We start from the raw sequence: 25,422 nt of genomic DNA on the forward strand, positions 1-25,422 counted from the left end.
GGAATCTAAAGCAAGACATTTTTCATTCAGTGTAAATTCATTTTATTTCCATTTCCTAAGAGAATTCTTTTGGCTCTGTCTCTATTACAGTTCATTGTGTTATTTACAGCCCATTTATCTAACCTGTCAAATTCAATTTGAATACTACTTAATAAGAAACCCTTGAAGAACCATTGTTAAAATATTATTTAAGAATTATTTTTGAGGATTCTTAATTGTTGTGACAACAACATGGTATTTAACTTTCTTGCTATGCCATGTGTCAGGAGTTACTTCATCATTTGCTTTACTAGTAACTACTTTCACATACTGTAATGCCTGCCTTAGGAGGCAGCAATGATTGCAAAACCTTCTAGTCCTGAAGCACTCCAAAGCCTATAAAGGACTTTGAACTCTCCTAATTCAATATGCTATTTTGAAGCAGGACTCATGTCCCTCCATTGAATCGGTCTCAGTCAGCTGATCTGATTTAATCAAAACTGTAAAGTTTTTACATAGTGCTAGGGATAATTTATCATTTGCCATCAGTTTATATGAAAGTACTGAACCATATTAGCAGAGGATTTGTAAATGACATAGAAACAACATTGTCTTTCTAACCCAAAGTAAAGGGGGTTATGTGGATTGGTTGGCATCAATTCCTGGCACTTTATTTTAATCCTGTGATACAGACTATCCTGACTCAACCAATTATCTCACTGAAATCACTGGCAGTTTTGCCTTTGGCAGGGAATCTATATCCTGCATGAATGAAAGTATAAGATGTAGCTAAGGGACAAGACATTGCAATAATAAACAACATGGAACTGTCTCTCAGAAGCTCCTCTTTCAACAGTCCAAGAAGTGTGGTTTTTATTAAAGGGGATAATGCCACAGACATTGTAAGAAATTGCATACCATTTCTGTCTGGAACAGATACCCACTACCAACATCGGAGTCATGAACAATTAACTGTTTTTAGATTTTCAGTAACAGTCCTAAAAAAATTCACAGAAATATCTTTCAACAAAGCTGGACTTTAGATAATCTCATCTTTAGGTAAAGGTAAAGGTTCCCCGCACATGCGTGCTAGTCGTTTCCAACTCTAGGGGCCAGTGCTCATCTCCGTTTCAAAGCTGAAGAGCCAGTGCTTGTCCGAGGACGTCTCTGTGGTCATGTGGTCGGCATGACTAGACGCCAAAGGCGCATGGAACGCTGTTACCTTCGCACTGTAGTGGTCCCTATTTTTCTACTTGCATTTTTACGTGCTTTCGAACTGCTAGGTTGGCAGAAGCTAGGACGAGTAACAGGCGCTCACTCTGTTACGCGGCACTCAGGATTTGACCCACCAAATTGCTGACCTTCTGATCAACAAGCTCAGCATCCTAACCCACTGAGCCACCGCGTCCCTAATATCATCTTTAATTCTACCAAAAAATCCCCATCTATTTGTGCCACATTAAGAGTCTAAAAATCATAGACTAACACCTTGCTGGTTTTAAAAATGTGATTTCTTTTAATTATTTTAATTTAAAATAATTTGAGCTCAAAACACCCTTCTGAGTTCAAAATGAGTTGTTCCCAGTATACCAGAAGTGTTTTAAGGCTGAAGCAGTTCTGCTTTTATTATGAAACAGGGATTTTGAGCTGAAAATGTGGTCATTTCAAGCTTGAAATATTCTCAGTATAATAGAACCTGATATAAACGCAAAGTAATATTTCAAACAAAATGAAGCATATTGAAGTTGAGATATTTTTAATTTGAAAGGTATTCTTTGTGAAGTATCACGTCCTTTGCTTCTAAAAAAGAAATTGCCACATTATTTTTCTTCATGTTGCTCCAATGGTTTCTTCCATGCTTTCTATGGGGTATTGGAAAATGCTGTCAAAGACTTCTGCTCATGTGTTGGGATGACATAAAACACCCTAGTGAGATGACTTCCTTCACTTTAGTATTTTGATAAGTGAAAAGCATTGCTTCACATTTGTTGTATCACTACTGTCACATTGCCCAGATCTAACAGCATTGGGCCACTAAACTGCAAGTCTAGCTCAAATTATGCCTTGGTTATACACTGTAGCAAGTCACTTTGTGGTTTGTTTACTTTCGGCTTATCATGATGTAGAACTGCAGTCCTTTGCACATGGCTGTGGAATAATGTACATAACTTAAATTATACAGATTATTTTACAATACTGTAGATGAGATTTGTCACTGAGACTAAGTTCATTCTATTAATAAACTGCTTGTACATTTTTCAAGTAACAAATATTACGAACATGGTCTGTATTTTGAAAGAGTAACACCTAGACCTGAGAGATGTTATCTATTGATAAAGTCAAAAATTTCACTTTTCACTTTCCCCTCTCTTAATTTTCCCGTCTATTATTGTATATGCCATGATGGTATATTCTATTCAACTACCCAGGCTTGGTACTTGAACTGGAGGTTATAAATTGCACAGACTTAACAGAAGTAAATCGGAAGTGCATATGTCCCCTAGGCAAAGCAGCAGGTGCTATGTGCACTGACATAGAGTTGCAACTGACATACAGTATATCTATATATCTATATCTATCGATAGATATAGATATATAAATAGATATCTATATATCTATTTATATCTATCTATTTATATCTATATCTATATCTATATCTATATCTATATCTATATCTTTATCTATAGATAGATAAATAGATTAATAATAAAGTTATCTATATCATATCTATCTATCTATCTATCTATCTATCTATCTATCTATCTATCTATCTATCTATCCATCCATCCATCCATCCATCCATCCATCCATCCATCCATCCATCCATCCATCTATCTATCTATCTATCTATCTATCTATCTATCTATCTATCTATCTATCTATCTATGACCTCCAAGGTCATCTAGTCCAACCCTATAGCATTTCGGACAAATGGCTGTCCAGTCTCTTCTTAAAAACTTCCAGTGTTGGAGCATTCACTGCTTCTGGAGGCAGGTTGTTCCACTGGTTAATTGTTCTAACTGTCAGGAAGTTTTTCCTTAGTTCTAGGTTACTTCTCTCCTTGACCAGTTTCCATCTGTTGCTTCTTGTCCTGCTTCAGGCGCTTTGGAGAATAGCTTGACTCCCTCTTCTTTGTGGCATAAACAATTGGTTTGTGAAACATTGAGTCCTCCCTACTTACTTTCTACTAATGTGATAAAAGCAGGCAAGTATTCCACAGGGAAGAGAGAACTTGGTAGTTCTCGTACAAACATCTTCAGCAGTCCTGCTGCATCATTGTTGCGTACTTGATCCCAGTCAAAAGCATCTTCATCAAATTTGGCTTCAATTTCTTGGCGAAGACTCTACAGGATAAGCAAATAATGTTAAGCATGACCACTAATAAAAGAAATTGTATTGCATTTTATTGTTTCTAAACAACTTGATTTCACAGAATATTAGTATTTATTAATGAAATTATTATTAAATTAATATAATGACTTAATATAAAATTAATAAATTAATGTTACAATATAATTTATAAAGTATATATAGTTTGTGCCTGGTTTACGTGTAACACTTTTAAAACCATCTTATATAGTTTGCTTATCAATATCACACATTTAATTTAAAGTTAATTTAACTTTTTACAAATAATACTCAATTCAATTAGACTAAGCTATATTTTAATTGAATGTAGACTCAAGTCTTTGCAGTACAGTAGAATAATGAAATAGCCTATTTTCATACAGTATTTTCTAATCCTGAAGTAACTATCACAGGAGACTTAATTTTTTTTAAAATCCCATTTATATCCCGCCCTTCTCCGAATACTCAGGGCGGCTTACACTCTAAGCACAAATCCATGTGCTTAGCAATAGCCTTCATTCTATGTATATGCCTGCTTATTAGATCTTTGCCCCCCCCCCAGCGGCATTATTACAAAGTCAGCTTAATTGCCCCCAACAATCTGGGTCCTCATTTTACCTACCTCGGAAGGATGGAAGGCTGAGTCAACCTTGAGCCTGGTGGGATGCGAACCTGCACTAATTGCAGGCAGCTGGTGTTACTTGAGGAGGCATTAGCCCACTGCTCCACCAAGGCTCTTAATACGGCACACGTGAAAATAAACCCTAATTCTGCTCAATGTCCACATCTTGGTGGATACCTCCCATGATAAATCCTTGTTGTTAGGGTAATATTCATGAAACAAGTAACATGTCAAATAATAAAGATAGTTGAACTAATGGTACACGTATCACTCTAAAATCTCATATTTGTCTCTACATCGCTTTGCATATCTCTTGCCTGTACTGAAAACATAGCCCAGCTGGCAGCAACCTTTTATAGATACAAGTAGAAGTTAAAGAACACAGAAGACTCTTTGAGTCTTTTTTCAGCTGTTACATTCAAAGAATATTCTTAAATCAGAACCACATGTATTTTATTTAAGAAATGGGAATGCTTTCAAATGTGAATGTCCACATAATAAACGATGGCTTTGAATAGTTAAATCTGGATCAGGTTTAAAAATGTCCTTTTCTGTTTCCCCTTTTTGGGTAACATTAAATGATTCAATAACTGAAATTAAAAACATGGCATTTTTCCTGGGGACTTTTGGCTTTCCTTCTAGTACAGAGAAGTCTGACCTAGTAAAACATATCACAGTGGCTCAGAAGACAAAGAAAAAAGTAAGGCAGCTTATAAACTGTATGAAATCTAGTGCTGAAAGTATTGTTCTTGCTGCAGTATATAATTGTTGTTGTTAGCTGCGAAGTCGTGTCCGACTCATCGCAACCCTATGGACAACATTCCTCCAGGCCTTCCTGTCTTCTACCATCTTCTGGAGTTCATTTAAGCTCACGCCTACTGCTTCAGTGACTCCATCCAGCCACCTCATTCTCTGTCGTCCCCTTCTTCTATTGCCCTCGATCTTTCCCAGCATTAGGCTCTTCTCCAGTGAGTCCTTCCTTCTCATTAGGTGGCCAAAGTATTTGAGTTTTAGCTTCAGGATCTGGCCTTCTAAAGAGCAGTCAGTTTAATAGTTTAATAGTTTAATAGTTTATTTGATTTATATACCGCCCTTCTCCTTGGTGGGACTCAGGGCGGTTCACAGGGCATACATAAGAAACACTATACAAAAATTAAAAAGAATTAAATCCATGCCCAATTAAAACAGAAGTACAGATTAAAAACAATTAAAAGCCCATAATCCCCCATCAGGCCAGACCAGCTAATTCGAACAGATGGGTCTTCAGGCCCCGACGGAAAGTTCGAAGGTCTGGTGCCATCCGGAGCTCCACCGGCAATTGATTCCATAAAGCCGGAGCCCCCACAGAGAAGGCCCTCCCCCTGGGGGCCACCAGTCGACATTCCCTGACTGGCGGCACCCTGAGGAGACCCTCTCTGTGGGAACGCACAGGGCGGAGGGGAGTCGATGCCGGCAGCAGGTGGTCCCTGAGGTAACCCGGACCCATGCCATGTAGGGCCTTAAAGATCGTAACCAACACCTTGAACCTCACCCGAAAGACAACTGGTAACCAATGCAGCTCGCGGAGCAAAGGTGTAACATGGGAGTACCGGGAAACTCCCAAGACAACTCTCGCGGCCGCATTCTGTACCAGTTGGAGCCTCCGAGTGGTCTTCAAGGGAAGCCCCATGTAGAGAGCATTACAGTAGTCAAGGCGAGAGGTCACGAGCGCATGAGTGACTGTACACAGGGCATCCCGGTTCAGATAGGGCCGCAACTGGCGCACCAGGCGAACCTGATTGATCTCCTCTAGGACTGACCGGTTTGATCGCCTTGCAGTCCAAGGGACTCGCAGGAGTCTTCTCCAGCACCATAGTTCAAAGGCCTCAATTCTTTGGCGCTCAGCCTTTCTTATGGTCCAACTTTCACTGCCATACATTGCAATTGGGAAGACCATAGCCTTGACTATACGCACTTTTGTTGACAGGGTGATGTCTCTGCTTTTTAGTGTGCTGTCTAGATTTGCCATGGCTTTCCTTCCCAGGAGCAAGCGTCTTTTAATTTCTTGGCAGTATATAATAGTTAGAACAAAAATCGAAGCTGAATAGAGCATCTACTTCAGATTAAGATGGCAAGGTGCTTCTAATGCATTTTTTTTTTAGAATGGTACTCTCCAGGTGTAGTTAGATTTCTCAGATCTGTATCCAGCCCCTCTTCAACGCAGAGTGCATAGCATTCAGTTCACCTGTTCCTCCTCACAACAGCCCTGTGTCACAGGCAAGAGTGACCAGTCCAAAGTCACCAGTCCTTAGGTTTCCATGGCTAGGAGTGAACTTGAAGTTGGTCTTTCTTCTCCTAGCTTAACACCACATTGCTCCTTATTGATAATCTCAGCAAACGTAGCTCTTTACCAGTAGGAAATCTGATACATGCAGCAAAGAACTGGTAAGATGGAATTGTTCTATCTGAGACTATGGTAATGTAGTAGGGCTATTCCCTCTTGGGTTTTGGATTTCCCTCTTCTAGAAGAAAAAGATAGATAAGGTGACTTCTTTACAAGTATTATCAGCTTATATTTTATTTTGAATAATTTATTCCATAGTAATGAAATTTTGTGTTCCTTGAATTACACATTTGTTTTCTTGCATAAATTGAATCTAACTGACAAAGGTAACAGAGGTGCTTCCAGATTGAGGGTCCTGGTAAGGTATCTTCTGGGGACATTTTGTTTAGGTGGAAGAATTGTTCTGTCTAGTCTCTTTCTGTCTCTGCCTTTGGCTCTCGCCTTCCTCTCCCTCATACCTATTCTTCTGCTGCATCACTTCAGCATGTTTATTTAATATTTAAAAGAGATGATATCACCCATCTTCAGGAAAGCTTGATGGGTGGGATAATGCATTATGCATCAAAACGGTACAACAGATCTAGGTCAATGCTGCAAACATACACAATTAATCTTAAATATTTTTAGCAGTGAGATAAAGCAAGCAGAAGATAACTGCTAGGGTGAATTATCATTGATAAAACTAGAGCAGCAAATACTGTAATGATTTAACAGAATTATCAGATAGAATTCACTTTGGAAAAGACATTGAAAAGTTATGATGTGTCTGTACCTATAAAGATCAGAATCACGCACGCCATGGTACTCTCTATGACATCCTATGGAAGTAAAAATTGGAAGGAACAGTAGGATACGAATATTATGGATTTTGGAACTTTGATATTGGAGAAGATTCCTGAGAATAACATGAACAGTTTTGAAAACAAACAAAATGAAAAAAAAATCAATCCAGAATTCTCATTAGAGGTACAAATGAATAAGCTCAAATTGTCCTCTTTTTGGATACCTTATGCAAAGACCCAGTTCTCTGGAAAAGATTCTAATTCTGGGAAAGGCAGAAGGAAAGAGAAAAGAGGAGGACCAACAACAAAGTGGATGGACTCAGTTTTAGTGACAATAGGTGCACCATTGAAAGATCTGAAAGACCAGGTTAGGGACATATCATCATGAGAAAATCTACGTGTTTACTAAGAGTCAATGATCTGCAGATCTGCAGAAATAGGACGCTGGATAGAATAGACCTATTTGCCATACTTCATTAATTTCCCTGTTGTTCTTACTGAGCATATTTAATATTCAACACGGTTATGGGATGATAGCCAGTTTGGTGTAGTGGTTAAATCATAAGGCTAGAAACCAGGAGGCCTTCTTGGGCACAAAGTTAGCTAGGTGAACTTAGGCCAATCACTTTCTCTCAGACATAGGAAGGAGTCAATGGCAAACCACCTCTGAAAAACCTTGCCAAGAAAACTGATGGGACTTGTCCAGATAGTTTCTGAGAATTGGACATGACTGAACAAAATAAAGAAAAAAAAAGGGGGGGGGGGTTCTAAGGGATTATTTGGAGTCAATTGCAGAAAGGTGCTTTAGGATGTACAAAGTCAGTTGCATGGGACAAACATAGGACCTGTTTGCCACTGCTTTATAAAATTGCAGGCTGCTGATGAATTCCCGCTTGCATGCTTTGATGCACCCCTCTGAAATTGAATCCCAAGCTCTGCACAGATCTAGCATTCAACATTGTTTTTGTCCCAACAATGTTTTTGTTCACCAAACTTTGAGGGTTTTGTGACATTTTCGTTGTGTGACAACTATAAAATTGAGAGCACTATTAATATGATTAATAATAAAAAGTTTGTTTTATGTATACATACGTTTACACAGAACTTGTCCATAAATGATTTTCTCCCTACATCAATATCAAAGGTCTTTAACTTTGAAAGAAAAACTGATTACCTTCACTCTGGAAGCAGATCCAGGCACTCGAAGAATACCTTCTGTTTCCAGACCAGTTTCCTCAAGTTTGAGTAATAGCTATGTCACAATAAACAAAGTACTTTTATGCAGTTTTTTTTAGTGCAGAGATTTTTAAAAATATAGAAAGAGACATTTTTACAACTATTGGCTCCCGTGAACGTAAAATTATGATTATGCCTAAGCAAAATAATCAGTGTGATTAAGTAAACAGAACTAGTCCAAATCCCTAAGTGCCTTTTTTTATTAGTTTTTCGAATTCCGTTTACTGCGTGAGAAGGTTAAAGATAACAGATACCCTGAAACTTTGCCCAAACAAAAAATAAACAAGGAATTAAAACTTTCTATTGAGTTGAAACATTGAAAGAATTATTGGGGCTCTTTAGGAAATAAAATTGTCTTATAGTCTTCTAGATAATAATAATAGTAATCACTCATCATTAAGATCTAAAGTTAATCTTAGTAAGAAAATGCAAGCAAAATAAAAACAAGAGATAAAACAACTGCTTCTATTTTATCATTTCATGATGAGTCACTTGCAGGGCTTTTTTTGTCATAGAACGCTCAGAACGGAGTTCCGGCACCTTTTTTGGATGGAACCTTGTAGGGTAGGCAAAGCGGGTTGTACGACATGTGTGAGTTCCGGCACCTTTTTCTTTTACAAAAAAAAAAAAAACACTGGTGGTGACTATGTTATCTTTTCTAGAACAGGACCTCCAATTAGAATCTTCTAGAAGGACTGGAATGTAGGTACCAGAATTCCTAGCTATTCTGTGACTAAACTATTGGAATTTTTGGGTTGTGGTCCAAAATATGTACATCTCGAGGCTTCAGGTTGAGGAAGCACAATATACACAGTGAACTATGAGAAGTATGATTTTATTTGAAGTTACATCTTTCTGACTCAAAACATAAGCAGAAATAAGCTTGTCAACTGTCCTGAAACTATAAGATTAATGACTATTATTCTTTATATGTGCAGTGGTAATTAAATTAGTACTCACTTTTTGAAAAATGAGGGGGACTTTAATTCCAGGAAACTTCTTTTGATCATTTTCCAAGAGCACTGCTAATGGAACTCCAAAAAGGCCATTTTCTTAAACAAAAAATAAGTTAAAATAAGAGACTTCAGATAAGTAATGTTTTGCTGGTTACTAAAAACTTAAATATATAATGTCATAACATTGTTTGTAACTACCTCGCCTTTTCATCCTTTCTGTCCGGTTCCTTTTCAACTCTATTCCTAAAGCATCATAGACAGCCGTTAATTCAATCAGAGAGAGATAACGAATTTTCTTCATGTCCTCTGGAGACAAATCTCCAACTACAGTTAATCCTAGTCGACTTTTCCTAATTGTATATTTCTGTAATAGATTTTAAATAATTCTTTAACATTCAAAAACATTATTAAGTATGCACGCATGCACATAGTTTTTCATTCTTAAGTATATTTTTTACAAAAAATCAAGTGAATCAAGTTACAAATCATTCTATTAAGAAAAGTGCTGATTACAATCCTCAGTCTATAGATGGCAGAGTTAGTTTCCCCTTCTATCGTAGGAATTTAGGAAAAAAAATAATATTAAACAAACTGTATTTAAATTCTTGCTTTGTTAAATGCAAATATGGAAGACTTACAAGTAGCATGGCACCATTTTACTCTCCCACCCAAATTCATTTAGAATTGCTCTTTATTTCTGAATAATTATTGTATGAATAAGATTAGACTACATTTATTTTATGTTTAGGGAAATTACTATATATTAATATGCATCCCTGCAGCAGCTATCATCAAGTCTTCCTATGAAGGATAAACCTAATAGAGAAAGGCAAAAAATGATAAACAGTGTTTTCAAGCAAAGATTATGTATCTGGTCTGATACATGGGAAAATCTGTACAAATTCAAGTATTTATAGATAGTAGGTCTATACAGCAGTTTCTCTTCTTCCATCACATGGGTAATTCCGAAATAACATTTGTATGCAACATGGAAAATTAAAAGTCAATATTTATTGTTTTTAATATTTATAAATTTATTCAAAATCTTGATAGAGCTTTCAGCACTTAGTGCACTAAGTTAGGTAATAATAGAGGGCAAAAGACTTGACATAATTATTTTATTTATCCACTTCTACAAAATGCTGTTTTACAATAATTAGCTTTTTTAACACTAAGAGATTTTTCTCTTTTTATATTTTTGCTACTTATTATATTGTTATGAAACTCCTGAAGCAGAATTTATTCTTCAATTTCTGGGGAAAAAATTCTAAACCTTGGGTTCTTAAAGCCTTGTGCTTTTTTCTGAGCTTGCCCAACAGATTCTGGAACTTGTGAAAACTTGCTTGAATTCAGGACGAGAAATAAAGTAATTTTATTGAGTTCTTTGTGCCTTTAAAATTTTTGACAGATAGAACAAGGCTGTGCATACCAGATTTGTAGCATCTTTGACTAATCTGACTATAGCATGTGGCTGTTTATTAGGCATTTCTAGTAAAATTTGATAGGAAAGTGAAATTTTTTCTTGACTTTCATTATATATATATATATATATCCGGAGGCAATGTAACATATTTTAAGATAGCCATTATTTGAAAGAAACTCAGGCATGATATAGAGTACATAAACTTGAGGAGCTTAAACTTACTGGTAATGCAGAATCATCCTTTTTTAACCTTCGACTTTTGTGACAATCTCTGTGTTTTGGAACCACCGTGATTGATTCTGAGAATGAAATTTCAAGGGAAAGCTCCTCTTTCTCCAACTGGCTGTCTTTATTGACTTCATATTCCATACAGTCACTAGCTGAAATCAAGGGACAATTTTCATGAATGCTGAATTCTCCATGGAAAAATAACACACTCAAAGGCTGGAGGAGCTAATTCTAGAACATTAACCATATTTCTTTTGTTTATAGTAAGAGCTGTATGGCAATTCGTGAAAGAATTATGAAGATATTTGCTATTCATTTATTCCACCTCAGTTCCTGAACTGAGATCCAATTTAAATAATTGGCAGTGAAGAAATGAGGGACCTGAAGTAGCTTTGTAGATGGAATGAAAGAAACATGCAGTTTTTTTTCTCCCCATTTTGAACTCAGTGGGTTTTAATCGGGTGCAGATAATATGATGCTCACGGTAAGAAAAGTCCCAAGGAACTCTTTTGGTTTCTGCCAACTTCTTTCCTTTCTGATTTAATTTGTTTTACATTCTTTCAATTTTTTTTAAAAAGTGAAAAAGTGAAAAGTAAAACAAAATCATATTTATTTACAAGTATATTTTTGTGTCTTGTGGTGGACCTATCACATTCTTTTAAAAAATGAGATTGATGGTACCTGTGACATTGCTTGGTTTAAAAGTGTATTACTTCAAGATATTTAAACAAAGATAAGTGAGATGTAGTTAGAAAGAGTTGTGGGATACAATTTCTCTAGTTAGCCTTGTGGTAAATAAGTAAATGCAAGTACTAGGGAATAAGGAAATTCTTCTATAGCAGCGTTAAATGCTCAAAAATATTATCATATCAAAAAAGAACTGTCTGACTTTTATTAAAGTTACATTTGCTCAGTGATAAAGGAAATAGTAGAAATGTCTTATGATGAAAATGTCTGGTATCAGAAAGAATAGCATAAAATTTAGTAAACTAGTAAATCTATGACAAAATACAATACATAATTAGTCATAAGTCCCACAGTGATAAAAGAGACTTACTCTGAAGTAATAATATATAGGATTTCTGCATTAACATTTAAATATGATACTGCCACCAATGATCAAATTATTTCCCAGATTTTCTTTTGAAAAAAACAACAAGCTATGTTATTTATTAAGAAATACTCACAGCTAACCATTTTCCAATCTGGATTCTGCACAGAAAAATCGATACCATTGGTTGTAACAGGTAACACTGGTAGAGTTTCAAATGTAGGCTGGAAGACAAGAAAACATTAGAATAATTTATCCTGATACAAAACTGTAATTTTAAATATAAAATTCATAGACTGCAGTTAGCATTACACTATTTTCTTTCTTCATACTATACAAATTAAATGGTAATTATAATTATAATTAAATTATATTTCATTAAAATAAAAAGAGGAAAAGAAAACCACATAGAATTTCATAGAAGTGTACCACAATCACCTCAAAAATATGAATGGAAATGATTTAACTATTTTTTTATTAAAAAAATAATTCACACTGATTGAAATACAGCATTTCAATATGGCTTCTCCCATTTGCTTAGCTACTATCAAGTTGAAATATGTCATTTCAGCTGTACTTAAAATTAGCCTAGGAATGTCATATTACTTACAATAGCATTGGAAATCACTGAAATCATACAATGACAACTGGAAATAAAATGGTCAATTAATGAACAGGATAGAAAACAACGTATTGATAACAGGATGTGTTCTTGTGTACTGATATTACTAAAACTGCTAAAACTGCCTTGAATATCACAACATGTTTTAAGTGACAGAGCTGTGGGCAAAAAGAAGTTTTGATATGTATTTCATAAAAAGGCATTTTATTCTCAATAATAACACATTTCCAAACATGTGATTTTTTAAAATAGTTAAGTCCTATACATAAAATATTTCATGAAGACATATTGAAAGAATAAGTAGACTTCTACTGCAAAACATCTGTTACATGTAAACATCTGTTATAGTCATAATATTTTTGTTATCACTAACCAATAAATTTAAAAAGTTATTTTTTATTAGCCACCCAAGGATATGTCCATAAATTACATTCCTTAGAAAATAGAATGAGGTGGTCTAAGTAATTTGATATACATTTGTATTTGCAAATATTGCATTCCTTTTTACAAACTTTAAATGAGATTTACTGTCACTTAATGTCTTCATGGAATGGCATAAAAGGTGACAAGATAAACCATAAAGGTAAAAAGATAAAGGTTCCCCCGCACATGCGTGCTAGTCGTTTCCGACTCTAGGGGCTGGTGCTCATCTCTGTTTCATAGCCGAAGAGCCAGCATTTGTCCGAGGACGTCTCCGTGGTCATGTGGCCGGCATGACTAGACGCCAAAGGCGCACGGAACACTGTTACCTTCCCACCATAGTGGTCCCTATTTTTCTACTTGCATTTTTACGTGCTTTCGAACTGCTAGATGGGCAGAAGCTGGGACGAGTAACAGGCGCTCACTCAGTTACGCGGCACTCGGGATTCGACCTGCCAAACTGCCGACCTTCTGATCGACAAGCTCAGCGTCCTAACCCACTGAGCCACCGCGTCCCTTAGGACGATAAAAAGGATAAACCATAGAATTTTTAATTCTTTTTTTTTCATTTGTAGCTCTTATAGGAACAAAAATACATTTGAATTCATGAGTAATGTCTGGTAAAAGTTTTAAAGAAGAATGCAGTTACTGTTCCTATCCAGCACCATCACATTAGAGAGCAGAATGTATAAAATAAAAAAGGAAGCAGAAACTACTTTTTGATAGGCCTTGCTAAACATTTTCTCAACATTTTGGTACAGAGTATTATACCAATTTAAAGCAAAACTCCACAGAGTAATCAACCAATAACCAAAATAATAATAATAGATTTCAAAAATGTGTAAAGCATTAAAATAGTTCACTTACAGAGGAGTTATGGATACCAAAGATATCACGCACATCTCTGATTATGTGCTTATTTTTCTTTCTCATGGTCTGAGAATATGTGGTATATCTCTTCTGCACTGCAGCTGCTTGAGTTCGGGTCAAGGTTGATAGCAATGCTTCCCCATTGTCTTCTTCAGATTCTGATATTAATGTAGACAGACCAACATCTTGCAACCATTCAGCTTCTAGATCACCTTCTATAGAGGAGCAGATATTATAGGAAGCAAACAGGGTTAGCTTATGGTAGCAAAATATAAGGAGCCTGGTTACACTTTTTCTGACTAACAAAATTTGTTAAAAGGTATAAATTTGCATGAATTGATAAAATACTTCTAATCTGTTTCACATATAACCAGTATCTGCACGACCAACTTGCTTTCCACTCCTTACCCCTCACATCACCCCAGTTTAAATCTTCTAACAACCTAGCCTTTTTAAGAATTTGATGAAGTGAGGCCCAGCTCATGAAAATTCACACCTTTTAATCTATTAGTCTGAAAAGATGAGTCCAGTGTGAGGAATATGATGACAGGACAAGAAGATTGTCACCACAAAATTCCTTCCTCATCTGAACATCTGACTCTTAAATTTTGACAGGGTGATAACAAGCAAGATCCACACAAAATATTGGAATGTAAATTGATGTTATTCAAGTCCCACAAACATGACTCTTTCAATACTATTTTAGTATTTTTTCATTCTTCCTTCCCCACCTGATCTAATTGCTAGTCAGGGTGTCATAACCACTAATCATGCTCAACTCTGTAGGGCTGGGTTCTAGGTAATTACAATTTTTTTTAATAAGAATCCTTATAAAAATATACTTCTGAAAACAGCTTTGTATGAGCAGGCAGGCACAGAATCTGTAGAACAATGCAGTATAGTAGAAAAACATCAGAAAGAAGGGAGGGCATCTTGTTGAGATGTCTAAATGCAAAATGCTTTGTTATTGGGAATAAATCAGGAACACTTTCTGCACAAACATACTGATGTAAGACAAAATATATCCATCTTGAGCCTTGGTGGAGCAGTGGGCTAATGCCTCCTTAAGTAACACCAGCTGCCTGCAATTAGTGCAGGTTCGCATCCCACCAGGCTCAAGGTTGACTCAGCCTTCCATCCTTCTGAGGTAGGTAAAATGAGGACCAAGATTGTTGGGGGCAATAAGCTGACTTTGTAAAAATGCCGCTTGGGGGGTGTATGAAAGCCCTAATAAGCAGGCATATACATAGAATGAAGGCTACTGCTAAGCTTGTAAGCTGCCCTGAGTCTTCGGAGAAGGGCGGGATATAAATGGAATTAAAATAATAAATAAATAAATAAATAAATCTATATCCTTGGAATAGGCTTACATGTCATTTTGCAGACAAGTTCTTTTATCCTTTAAAAGTAATTGGCTAGAAATACTAGTATTCTATGGTCAAGGGTTGCACAGTGATCTGATTTTGAAGAGGAAAATCTGATTTGGAGTATGCAGGGGCACACACGTAGCTTCTGTTTGTAGCTCCTTAAAGCAAAGACTGTGAGGCTCCCAACTTCTTGGTCTTTTGGAAGGTTGTCAATGCCTGTCTCCAGGTGATAGGGCTAAGATGTTAGGGGAGTACAATATATGTGACTCTGTCTTGTGAATTTGTTTCTTTTTATTAGTTTAAGTATGTTCGGTTGTGGAGCACTTTTTATATATTGGATTATTGCAATGTGCTCTAGATGGGGATACCCTTGAAGACCATCCAACAGCTGAAAATAATCTAGAATGTAGTGGCATTTGCAGTTCTGTGCACTTTGTGGTTTGCCCATGCTAATGTTACACCAGTATTGAATGAGCTGTACTGGCTCTGAGTTGTTTTCCAGGTGCAATTCAAGGTGCTTGGTTATCACTTTTAAAATTTTACATCACATAGACTCAGGTTAATCTGAGAGCATCTGCCCATCCTACTAAACCAGATAAGGTGGACACATTCCAGGTCAATTCTTTAAACACTGTCATGTGATGGGACCTTGGAGATGTGTTTTGTTTGTAGTCACCTTGGTTTTTTGGAATAGCTTCCCAACTGAAGTTTTGGGTGGGGTATTCTTTTAGCCTTCTGGATGGCTGTTAAGATCTGGCTTGTATCTAAAGCATTGGGCCAAGATGAGGTTGAATCAGGGGTCAACAGTGTGGACGGTCTGAAGCAGGAGTGAGCAATTAATTTTCCCAAGGGGCCACATAAAGAAGTGGGACTATTGTAGAGGATGAACCAATAGCTCCCAGTTAGCTTTGCCCATTTGCAGACAAGGTGGTGCTTTGATCAAAGTGATGGTGGGTGGCTGAGCCTGGGTCCCTTCGTGCAATGACTACCACCACCGTCTCAGGCTGCTCCAGGTGAGCAATATTAGTGTATGATATCTCAAATCAGAAGGAATCTGGTAGCATTCTTTTCTGGCTAACAAATTTTATGAAAAAGCATCAGTTTTCATTAGTTGAAAATCACTTCATCAAATAAAATGAAATTTAACATTTTATAGAGAATTTTATGTCTATTGAGTCAGGACTTCCAGAAAGAGAATTACCCTACGTAGGTATACAGAAATAGTATTAATGGATTCAAAGGATGTGTTGCTTACATTAACTTTTGATATTTTGATAGACAACCAGTTTGGTCTAGTAGTAGGGCACCAGACTAGAAAGTGTGTTGAAGTCCTTTCTTAGTCCTGAAAACCAGCTGGATAACCTTGGCCTCACAGGATTGTGGTTATGGGGCAAATAGGAGGAATGTGTGCTTGATATATATATTTGCTGCCTTGAGTTATTTATAAAAAATAATAAAGACAGGTTGCAAATACATAAATAAGTAAAACAAAATATGTCTTTTATATTATAAAAATGATAAGCTGGAGCATTGTGTTTACATACGGTCTCTTAATAATTTGTCAAAGCATTGAACTAGTTTTATATTAATGTGCTGTGGATTCTCCCCGTTGAGTTCTAGTTTATTTTTAATTGTATTGTTCATATTCCTTATTGCATTACTTTTTCTATGTTATATTTTGCCAATAATTTTTTACAATTATGTTAGAAAAAACTGTGAGTTATTTCACAAAAAAAACCCCAATAATTCTTATAAGCAAATATGTTAGCCATTCGCTTTTCAGTTTTTAATGTGATAATTAACACGTTCAAGCTTGTGTCAGTACTTTATGCTAATAGTGGCAAAACATTATTTACTTATAATCTTTTATATCAAACAACAGTGTTTGATTAAGTACATAAGAAAATTAAATAGTTGTTATGACAGGGTAGACTGAATAGACGGCTAAGAGATTTTACATAAATAAGCAAAGATTACAAATTTGGTTGGCATGTCTTAGAATTCTGAAAGAAACAAAGTATATTTTTTTTAAAAAAATCACCCTATCTCTCTGGACTAAGATACCTGAATGAGCTAAATATATAAACCAAGCAAAAGCATCCAAGTACGTTCACGACTGTCTTTTATTGGAAAACATTGATGGAAAGATGCCACTGTAAGCTTCCAATAAAGGCCCTTGGGAACAGGCTGCTCGACTAATTTTGCCTTTGGCCTGACTCAGTATGTATCTTTCTATGTTATTGAGAGATACAACACAGTAACATTATTTTCTATATTTCTATATTGTAACCATCCCAAAGGGTTATGGCAACCATAATCAGACTACTATACGTAATTAATTATTAAATCCTAAAATCATTACTAAAATTATTAAACTCATAATCTTAATAATTACTAGGCATTCCAATGGTAATGATCTAATCCTCAAAGGCCCCTTTTGAAAAGCTCAGCTTTCTTGGAAGCCCGCTAGTAGCCAATGGAGAGCCACTCTATTGGTGCGATGCCACAACTGTAGCTTCCAGGTAGATTTCAAGGCAGCCCAAGTAGGATATGTTGCAGTTATTGCTACAAAAGATGACAATGACTGGGTTGGGAATATATGGTATATTCTAGAAGGGGGAAAAAATCAAGGATTTACCCATGGCAGGGGTGTCAAACTCAATTTCATTGAGGGCCGCATCAGCATTACGGTTGCCCTCAGGGGGCTGGGTAGGTATGGCCAGGGTGGGCGTGGCCTACTGGGTGGGCGTGGCTAGAGTGTATATGGCCTACTGGGTGGGCATGGCCAGCTCTACATCATTCGCATCAAGGGTGCCTATGAGGGCCTGGGCAGGAGTGGGACAGATCTGAGGGTCTCTGGAAGGAGGATGGTCTCTGGGTAAAGGCCAAGGCAGTGGGGACCGTTCCCTCACTGTTTCCAGGATGGCTTCGCGGGCCACATGAAACCACTTCACGGGCCGGATCCAGCCCCCGGGCCTTGTGTTTGACATGTCTGACCCATGGCATAGACATTTTTTATTTATTTATTGAATTTATTTAATGCCCATCTTGTAGCAAATGATTTTGGGTGGCTTCAGGCCTTAAAATCCTAACAAATAAGTATCTTTAAAAGAATAAAAATAGAAATAGTGAGATAAGTAAGAAAAACTTCAGATTTTTTTTTTGATGTTCAGAAACTTTGCACCAATCTTGGGGGGAAAAAAGATAGAAAATTAAATTGCCATTTGCTGCAGCAATGTAAATGTGGTTTTACCTTTCCTTAGCTCTGGAAGAATGCTGCCTCATGATTTTATCAATTTGAATATAAAGCTGTATAACTAATTCATTAATTCAGCCCCAAGGCTCAAGAAACTTTATGCTTAGTAGACAAAAGTGGGACTATAATTCATTTCCACGATTCCAAGGCAATTTAACCTGTAGGTTGGTCTTCACACAGGTCCTTTCTCCCCCACCACCCACAATGCAATAAATAAGGAAGCTGTATGTTTCATGAAGGCTGGGCGCAATCCATTTCGAGTAAAGGACCTCAAGGGTGTAGCGCTATCCTACTTGTCAAGAAATAAGTCTTTGCAGAATTGTTTAGAGACTGTGGGAAAAACAATGATCTTTCTAGAAGAATTAAAAACATGCTCATCTGCAAAGTATTTCCCCTATTTAAAATCAATGAGACCTAAAGAGTTGTAACCAAATTGCCAGTAAAAATTTTAAGATATAAACCAGGGGTCTTCAAACTTGGCCCTTTGATGTCTTGTGGATTTCAGCTCCCAGAATTCCTGGGGCATGCCTGGCTGAGGAATTCTGGGAGTTGAAGTCCATAAGTCTTAAAAGAGCCAAGTTTGAAGACCCCTGATATAAACCTTTAGCATAAAGAGAAAATAATTAATCTCTGTTTATTTGCTGTTTTTACCACTCCAGCTGAGACACAGCAACTTGAAGCACGACAGGGCACATTGTGGCTCTAGAGAAGACATTTCAGTGCTTGCTGAAATGCCCTTCATATATACAAATTTTATATCAATCACTTGCTAAAGCTGTGAAAAAGCAAATATCTTTGAATAATACTGTCCCTTTGAACCTTTTCTCTTTTACTTTCTTTTGATTCCATTTTAGGTACCTTTCGCCCATCTCCAAAATTCCGGTCGTCTTTTGAAAATTTGACTGCATCATAGCAAAATAGTTATGTCAAGCAAAAAAAGTAATCTTTAACTACTAAATAAATACTTTCCATTTTCTATTAATGACAAACAAATCTTCTAAATAGATCTTCAGTGAAATGTATGACACATTTTCCTTCAGTTGTAGCCACAGAAATAGTTACTACAATCATTCTTATTATTTTTTCTGGTGTTTCAAATTTTGTTGGTTCTCAGAGATGGTTCATGCTATATATTACTCCTACTGGTAAATTGGTGAGGATTTCCTGGGATACATAATGAAGTAGTGTAATTAAGAACTTGGTTGATTCCTGAGACAATATTTAGGTGATCTTCTTTAGAACCTCCATCTGGTTAAATGAAAAAACCTCAGAGAAACTGATTTTGGGTTAACCTTGTAATTAAATCTCCATTTGATGAATTTCTGTTTGCCCAGGTATTTAATGCTTGCTTTTAAGTTTTGTTTAATCTGTTAAATATGTGAGTGTATAATTGTTTGGTTTCTAGTTTAATGATGCTTTATGTTTAAATGTAGATACTTTGTTTTTAAAACACCATTGAAAATTTAGTTTCATTTTGTAAGTCTTCCATAGCTTCTAATAATATGTAAACATACATTTACTGTACATATAAATAAATACAGTGGACCATAAATCATCAATGCTCAACATTTCAACCATCTTGCACAAAGCTAAGCAGCTTTTGAATCACCATCTCCCATATTATCAGAGTTTCATATTGGTCCAATAAAGCAATGCAACATACAATAAACTAGTGTGAGAAAGTTTTTTTTTTAATTTCAGTAATTAGTTGCACCAACTTTCCTGGCAATAACTGCAGCCATTACATTTCCTGTAACCAATGATCAGTTTCTTGTGTGTTGGAAAGTTGGTCCATTCCTCCATAGTTGCTGTTTCAGCTCAGTAACATATGAGGGTTCCTGATACAAATTAATTGTTTCAGGTCTGGATTATGATGTCAGCATATTGAATTTTGTTCTTCATCCATTTTCATGTAGACCTACTTGTATCTCTGAGATCATGGTCGTGTTTCATTGCTTCAGCAGACAGAATTTTCAAATACTATGGATTTTTCTGCTGTAAAGCAAAATTCAGGGTTCCTCAACTATGGCAAGTCATCTAGATCTTGAAGTAGCAAAGCATCTTTTACATATTTTACTGCTACCTTCATATCTGACAGGTGGTACATGGCCTTAATTATAGAATGCAGTGTATGGTTTGCACCAGATAAGTCAATAATAATGTAGTTCGAAAAGTTGCATATTTTTTTACTATTTTGTCCATAGAATATTCCTCCTAACAAACTTCAGATGAACATCAATGCTCTTAGTGAGCAATGGCTTCCTCTCACATAAATCACACTTTACTTTTCTGATTGTGAGTCACAAAGACTCTTTAGTCCAGGCATGTGGGGTTTGGACATCCCTAGATATTTTTGGAAGTTCTTTGAAGGCCCTCCAGGGCAATTCTATGCTGATATGAAGTTAACAGGACAACCACTTGTAAGAAGTCTTTGAAAACACTATATTGGTCTGTGGATCAGATTCAATAAGTCCCAATGCTTCTTTTTTTTTTTACAGATATCTTTAAAAAGTTTTGAGTGGGATGTAATGTGCTTATGGAAGTTACCTAGTGAAAACTTTACTCTGATTTCTAAAAATTTGTAAGATTTATATAACATTGGGCTGTCTCATGTTAGTTCTGATTATTCTATGATGTACTCACATATTCAATTCAATTACTCCTTAAATGAATTGATTGAACAAGGGACAAATGCTTGACAGTGACACACTGTGTGTTGAATTATTTTTAATGCAATAAAATAAAAAGGGAACAAACTTTGGGGGTATTTGTTTATTCAGACTCTATATATTCAGAAGGAGACAAATACCATTTTAAAGAATTGTGGCTGGTAACTGTTCAGTTCAATGAATCATCTCATGAACTTCTCTATTTGATTCTCTTTGTATAATTTCTCTTTTTATAATTTGATTCTCTTTGTATAATTTCTGTTGAAGGCTTTTGCAGGTAACTATTAGGGACGTGGTGGCTCAGTGGGTTAGGACGCTGAGCTTGTCGATCAGAAGGTCGGCAGTTTGGCGGGTCGAATCCCGAGTGCCGCGTAACAGAGTGAGCGCCTGTTACTCGTTCCAGCTTCTGCCAACCTAGCAGTTCGAAATCACGTAAAAATGCAAGTAGAAAACTAGGGACCTCTATGGTGGGAAGGTAACAGTGTTCCATGCGCCTTTGGCGTCTAGTCATGCCGGCCACATGACCACAGAGACGTCCTCGGACAAGTGCTGACTCTTCGGCTTTGAAACGGAGATGAGCACCAGCCCCTAGAGTCAGAAACGACTAGCACACATGTGCGGGGGAACCTTTGCCTTCACCTTCACATTAGTCACTTAATCATGGGATTTGTCCGGCAATGATACTTATTTTTATCTTTTAAATGTTGCCTCAGAATTCGTCTTCTCCCTCAGTTTTCTTATACACTTCAGTGTTTCTCATGTGAAAGTTCATTCTAAAATCAGTAGAATTTAAAACCTTGGTAATACTATTATCCAAAATAACTATGCAGTGGTTCTGATTCAATTCTCAAACATAAATGAACATTTATTACACCAGCACCTTTTTGGAATAAAAAAAAATCAAAGAACATCAGAATTGTTTATTCATACCATCAGGAGGCTTGATTTCTAACAGGGTTTGCTCATCTTGCCTTTCTTCTGTGTTCTCCTTGATGTTTTCTACCTCACACCAGAAATCCTCCATGGAAGTGCTATCAACAGAAGCTTGGGAATTGGAACGGCTATACACGGGAGGGCGCAAGGATTCATTGGAGAGCATTCTGCTAATTCGTTGGCAACAAGGGAGAGATTTCCTGAAACAAAAATAACAATGGGGAGAATAATGAAGAAATAATCTTATACTGTTGACCTGATGAGCAGGTTTTTGAATATTTATATTCAATTAGTCACACTGTTAATTTTGTTCAGGCGAAAAATAACTATAAAAATCAGGAATCTCTACCATTCATTCAAATTTCCCAACTGTTTGGGCTCAGCGAACTCTTGGAGCTCATATCCTTCTGACTCTTTGAAGCAAAGTAAATCTGAAGTAAAATCATAAGCACAGTAATGCAATTTTCATTTAGCAACTGCTTCACTTAATGACCAATAGTGGTTGCTACATGAGGACTCCCTGTATTGTGTTTTATGTCAAATCAGAACATAGTAGAAAATCACGTTCATGTTATATGATAGTATGCCATAACTTTTGACAGCACGATCTGGGAAATACTGTATTAATGGTTGCAAAAATGGAACTCGGTTAATTTTATAGTAGATTGTCCCCCACTGCCTTAAATAATGATATGCTAGATAATAATAAAAAAGACAATGAGCACATGTTCCATCTACACACACACACACACACACACACACACACACACTCACTCACACAAACAGAGGGAGGGAAGAAGGGAGGAAAAGAGGAAGGGAGAGAGAGAGAAAGACCTATTGTTCCAGTACAACTTAATAAAGGGTTATAATTGTTTTAATAGTCAAGAGAAAAACTATCTGTATATTGCAAGTATTGTTTTGTTATTAATGCATTACAATAGATTGCCTGCTTTCCAAGTAATTATGTCCAACAATGCTTTATTGTCAAGATTAAAAGTTTAAGCATACAGTAGAGAAATCAAATTATATAAAAGGAAAAATCAAAATGGGAAGTTATATCAGTCAGTGGAAAAGAATGTTCCACATAACTCTGTGATGTGAAAATAAACAATAGTGAAATGATTCTAACCAAATGTACCTATTAACTATTTGTCAAACAATAAGAGATAATTCAGACTTTTAAAGCAGATGGAATATTTTGCAAAAGACAATAACATTTTTTTCATTATATGGAGTAATATTTTTATAGAAGAAAAATATTAATTGTAAGAAAATGAAAATATTTCCATATTTCATATGTAGTAGGACAGTTACTGTTTTAAAACAGATAAGATATAGAACAAATATGATTAAATACATTTAAATGAAGCGCATTCCATCTATTCTGGTTATTGGAACTGCATGAAAAGATAAGGGAATAAAGTGATTTTAAAGGCTGTTTGTGCAATGTTTTTTTTAGAAGAGACTAAATCTATCCATGTTTATCTCTAGACTTGTTATTCCTGTGCTACTACATGAACAGATGCAGTCTACTTTTAAGAAATATTACATGATACTTTCAGAGAGTACAAATAACTCTACTGCTGTGTAAAGTTGGAGGCTACTGCATGAAGTCTGCATATTAGAATGATATTAGACTGAAGTAAGCATTGGTCTTAGCAATCACAAAATAATCAAGATTGTATTAATTAAGGGCTTTATTTCATGATGACACTGGTTGCCTACTAAGCAGAGGAAGCAATGTAGTTTGTCCTAATTAATTTATTTTTTTAAATCATATCACAGTTCCATATAATTCTAAGGGATTCACAAATATATGGTAACAATTATATATCTGCATTTAGGTTAAAATAAAAGAATACACATATCTGAAATATAGGCAACTCCAGCAGCCAACCATCTATATATATCTCACCTAAAGTATCACCATGCTCCAAAATCCCTCAGGAAAAAACCTCCATTTTAAGCTAAAGTAAAATATAGATGTTCCAGAGGGATGGTGCTAGAAATGTGAAGCGGCACCTCCAAATCTTCCTCCACCAATATCTGCCTAAGGTGGAAACTATTAGTAAGATCAAATTTGTTGAGCTAATTTTAATGGAAATGATGTTCGGCAAGTAATTTGGTGTCAAGCAATGAATAGTTTTATAGGTCAAGACCAGTACTTTAAATTGGACCTAAGATAGTGATGTCCAGAGTAGGGCCCACAGCATAGGTGTAAGATACTCCCACTAGTGAATGTTAACCTTACAATATCAAGGGGCCATGTATTTAGAACCAACTGCAGCTTCCATATGGTCTTTAAAGGCAGCCCCAAGGTGGTTAAAAAAAACCCTTAGCCATGACCTACACTACTATTCCAACCCATGCCACAAGTTAAGGAAGATCTCTTCAGGAATACAGCTTCCTTTTCCTCTGAGGATTCCATTTTTGTCTGTTCTTTGTCATACAAATCCTCACCGTCTGCAGGGAAGATTTCGATAATTTCACCAGAAAAGTGACATAAAGCTGAGTAATATATTGGCAAAGCATTCATAACAGAAGTTTAATTAAGTACAAACAAGAATGACTCCCTTCTGTACATTATATCACAGAGCAAAGCCGTTTTAGATATATGGAACATGCCTTTTAGGACATTAGCAGAAACTAACAATTACTAATGTTCCAGGTAAAGTTCAAATATTTTAACTATGCCCCTTTATTGGGGATACAAATGGCCTTGGTGTTTGTGTTTTAAATTAAACCTAAGAGTCCTTTTTGCAACATCTTACTTTATTTTCTTCTTTCCATTTTATTTGCATTCCAATATTTTCTTTTTTAAAAAAATATTCCTTGTATTTCAGTACTTACCAATAAATACATTTTTAAAAGTTGAAATGGAATATCATCCATTATTGATAGTAGTGATTTTTGTATCCTGATGTATTTACCTGAGACAAACTCATGATTGCCATGGAGATTATGAACTCCTGGATACAACAAGACCCAGTATAGATGGCACCAGCAGACAAGGGGTCTCTACAACCAACCCAGTAACTAGGTCCAAAAGTCCAGGGAGAGATTCTGATACCTAACATAGGCACTCACACTCTGCTGCTTTGGAAATAGTAACCCCAGTCTCACAAAAAGGGTCATTTGATGTAGTTAATGACAGCTCCTTCTCCAGACTGATACATGATCTAATATCCAGCTGGGAAGATTTCCAATACCATTTTTATCATGACCTTCACTTATTTAGACAAAAAAATCACCACCATATTGGAGACCACATTTCCTTCTGAAATAGCTTACCTGTTATTCCCCTGTATCTCTCTCTCTCAGGTTGATGCCATTTAGA

The 25,422-nt window shown here is 36.2% G+C and overlaps 1 protein-coding gene across 1 annotated transcript in view; it reads right to left on the bottom strand.

The window, feature by feature from the left end:
* ARHGAP28 (Rho GTPase activating protein 28) overlaps positions 1 to 25,422 on the bottom strand; it is a gene marked incomplete at its 5' end in the record, with an annotated part of 75,071 nt that overhangs the window by 11,100 nt on the left and 38,549 nt on the right. The window contains 8 exons of the mRNA XM_083358748.1: positions 3,161 to 3,323; positions 8,229 to 8,306; positions 9,251 to 9,342; positions 9,445 to 9,610; positions 10,892 to 11,049; positions 12,085 to 12,172; positions 13,858 to 14,075; positions 22,083 to 22,285. Of these exons, the coding sequence (XP_083214874.1) occupies positions 3,161 to 3,323; positions 8,229 to 8,306; positions 9,251 to 9,342; positions 9,445 to 9,610; positions 10,892 to 11,049; positions 12,085 to 12,172; positions 13,858 to 14,075; positions 22,083 to 22,285 (1,166 nt within the window). The remainder of the gene's footprint in view (positions 1 to 3,160; positions 3,324 to 8,228; positions 8,307 to 9,250; positions 9,343 to 9,444; positions 9,611 to 10,891; positions 11,050 to 12,084; positions 12,173 to 13,857; positions 14,076 to 22,082; positions 22,286 to 25,422) is intronic.

The sequence above is a fragment of the Vipera ursinii genome (assembly GCF_947247035.1).
Source record: "Vipera ursinii genome assembly, chromosome: 3".
Classification (NCBI taxonomy): Eukaryota; Metazoa; Chordata; class Lepidosauria; order Squamata; family Viperidae; genus Vipera; species Vipera ursinii.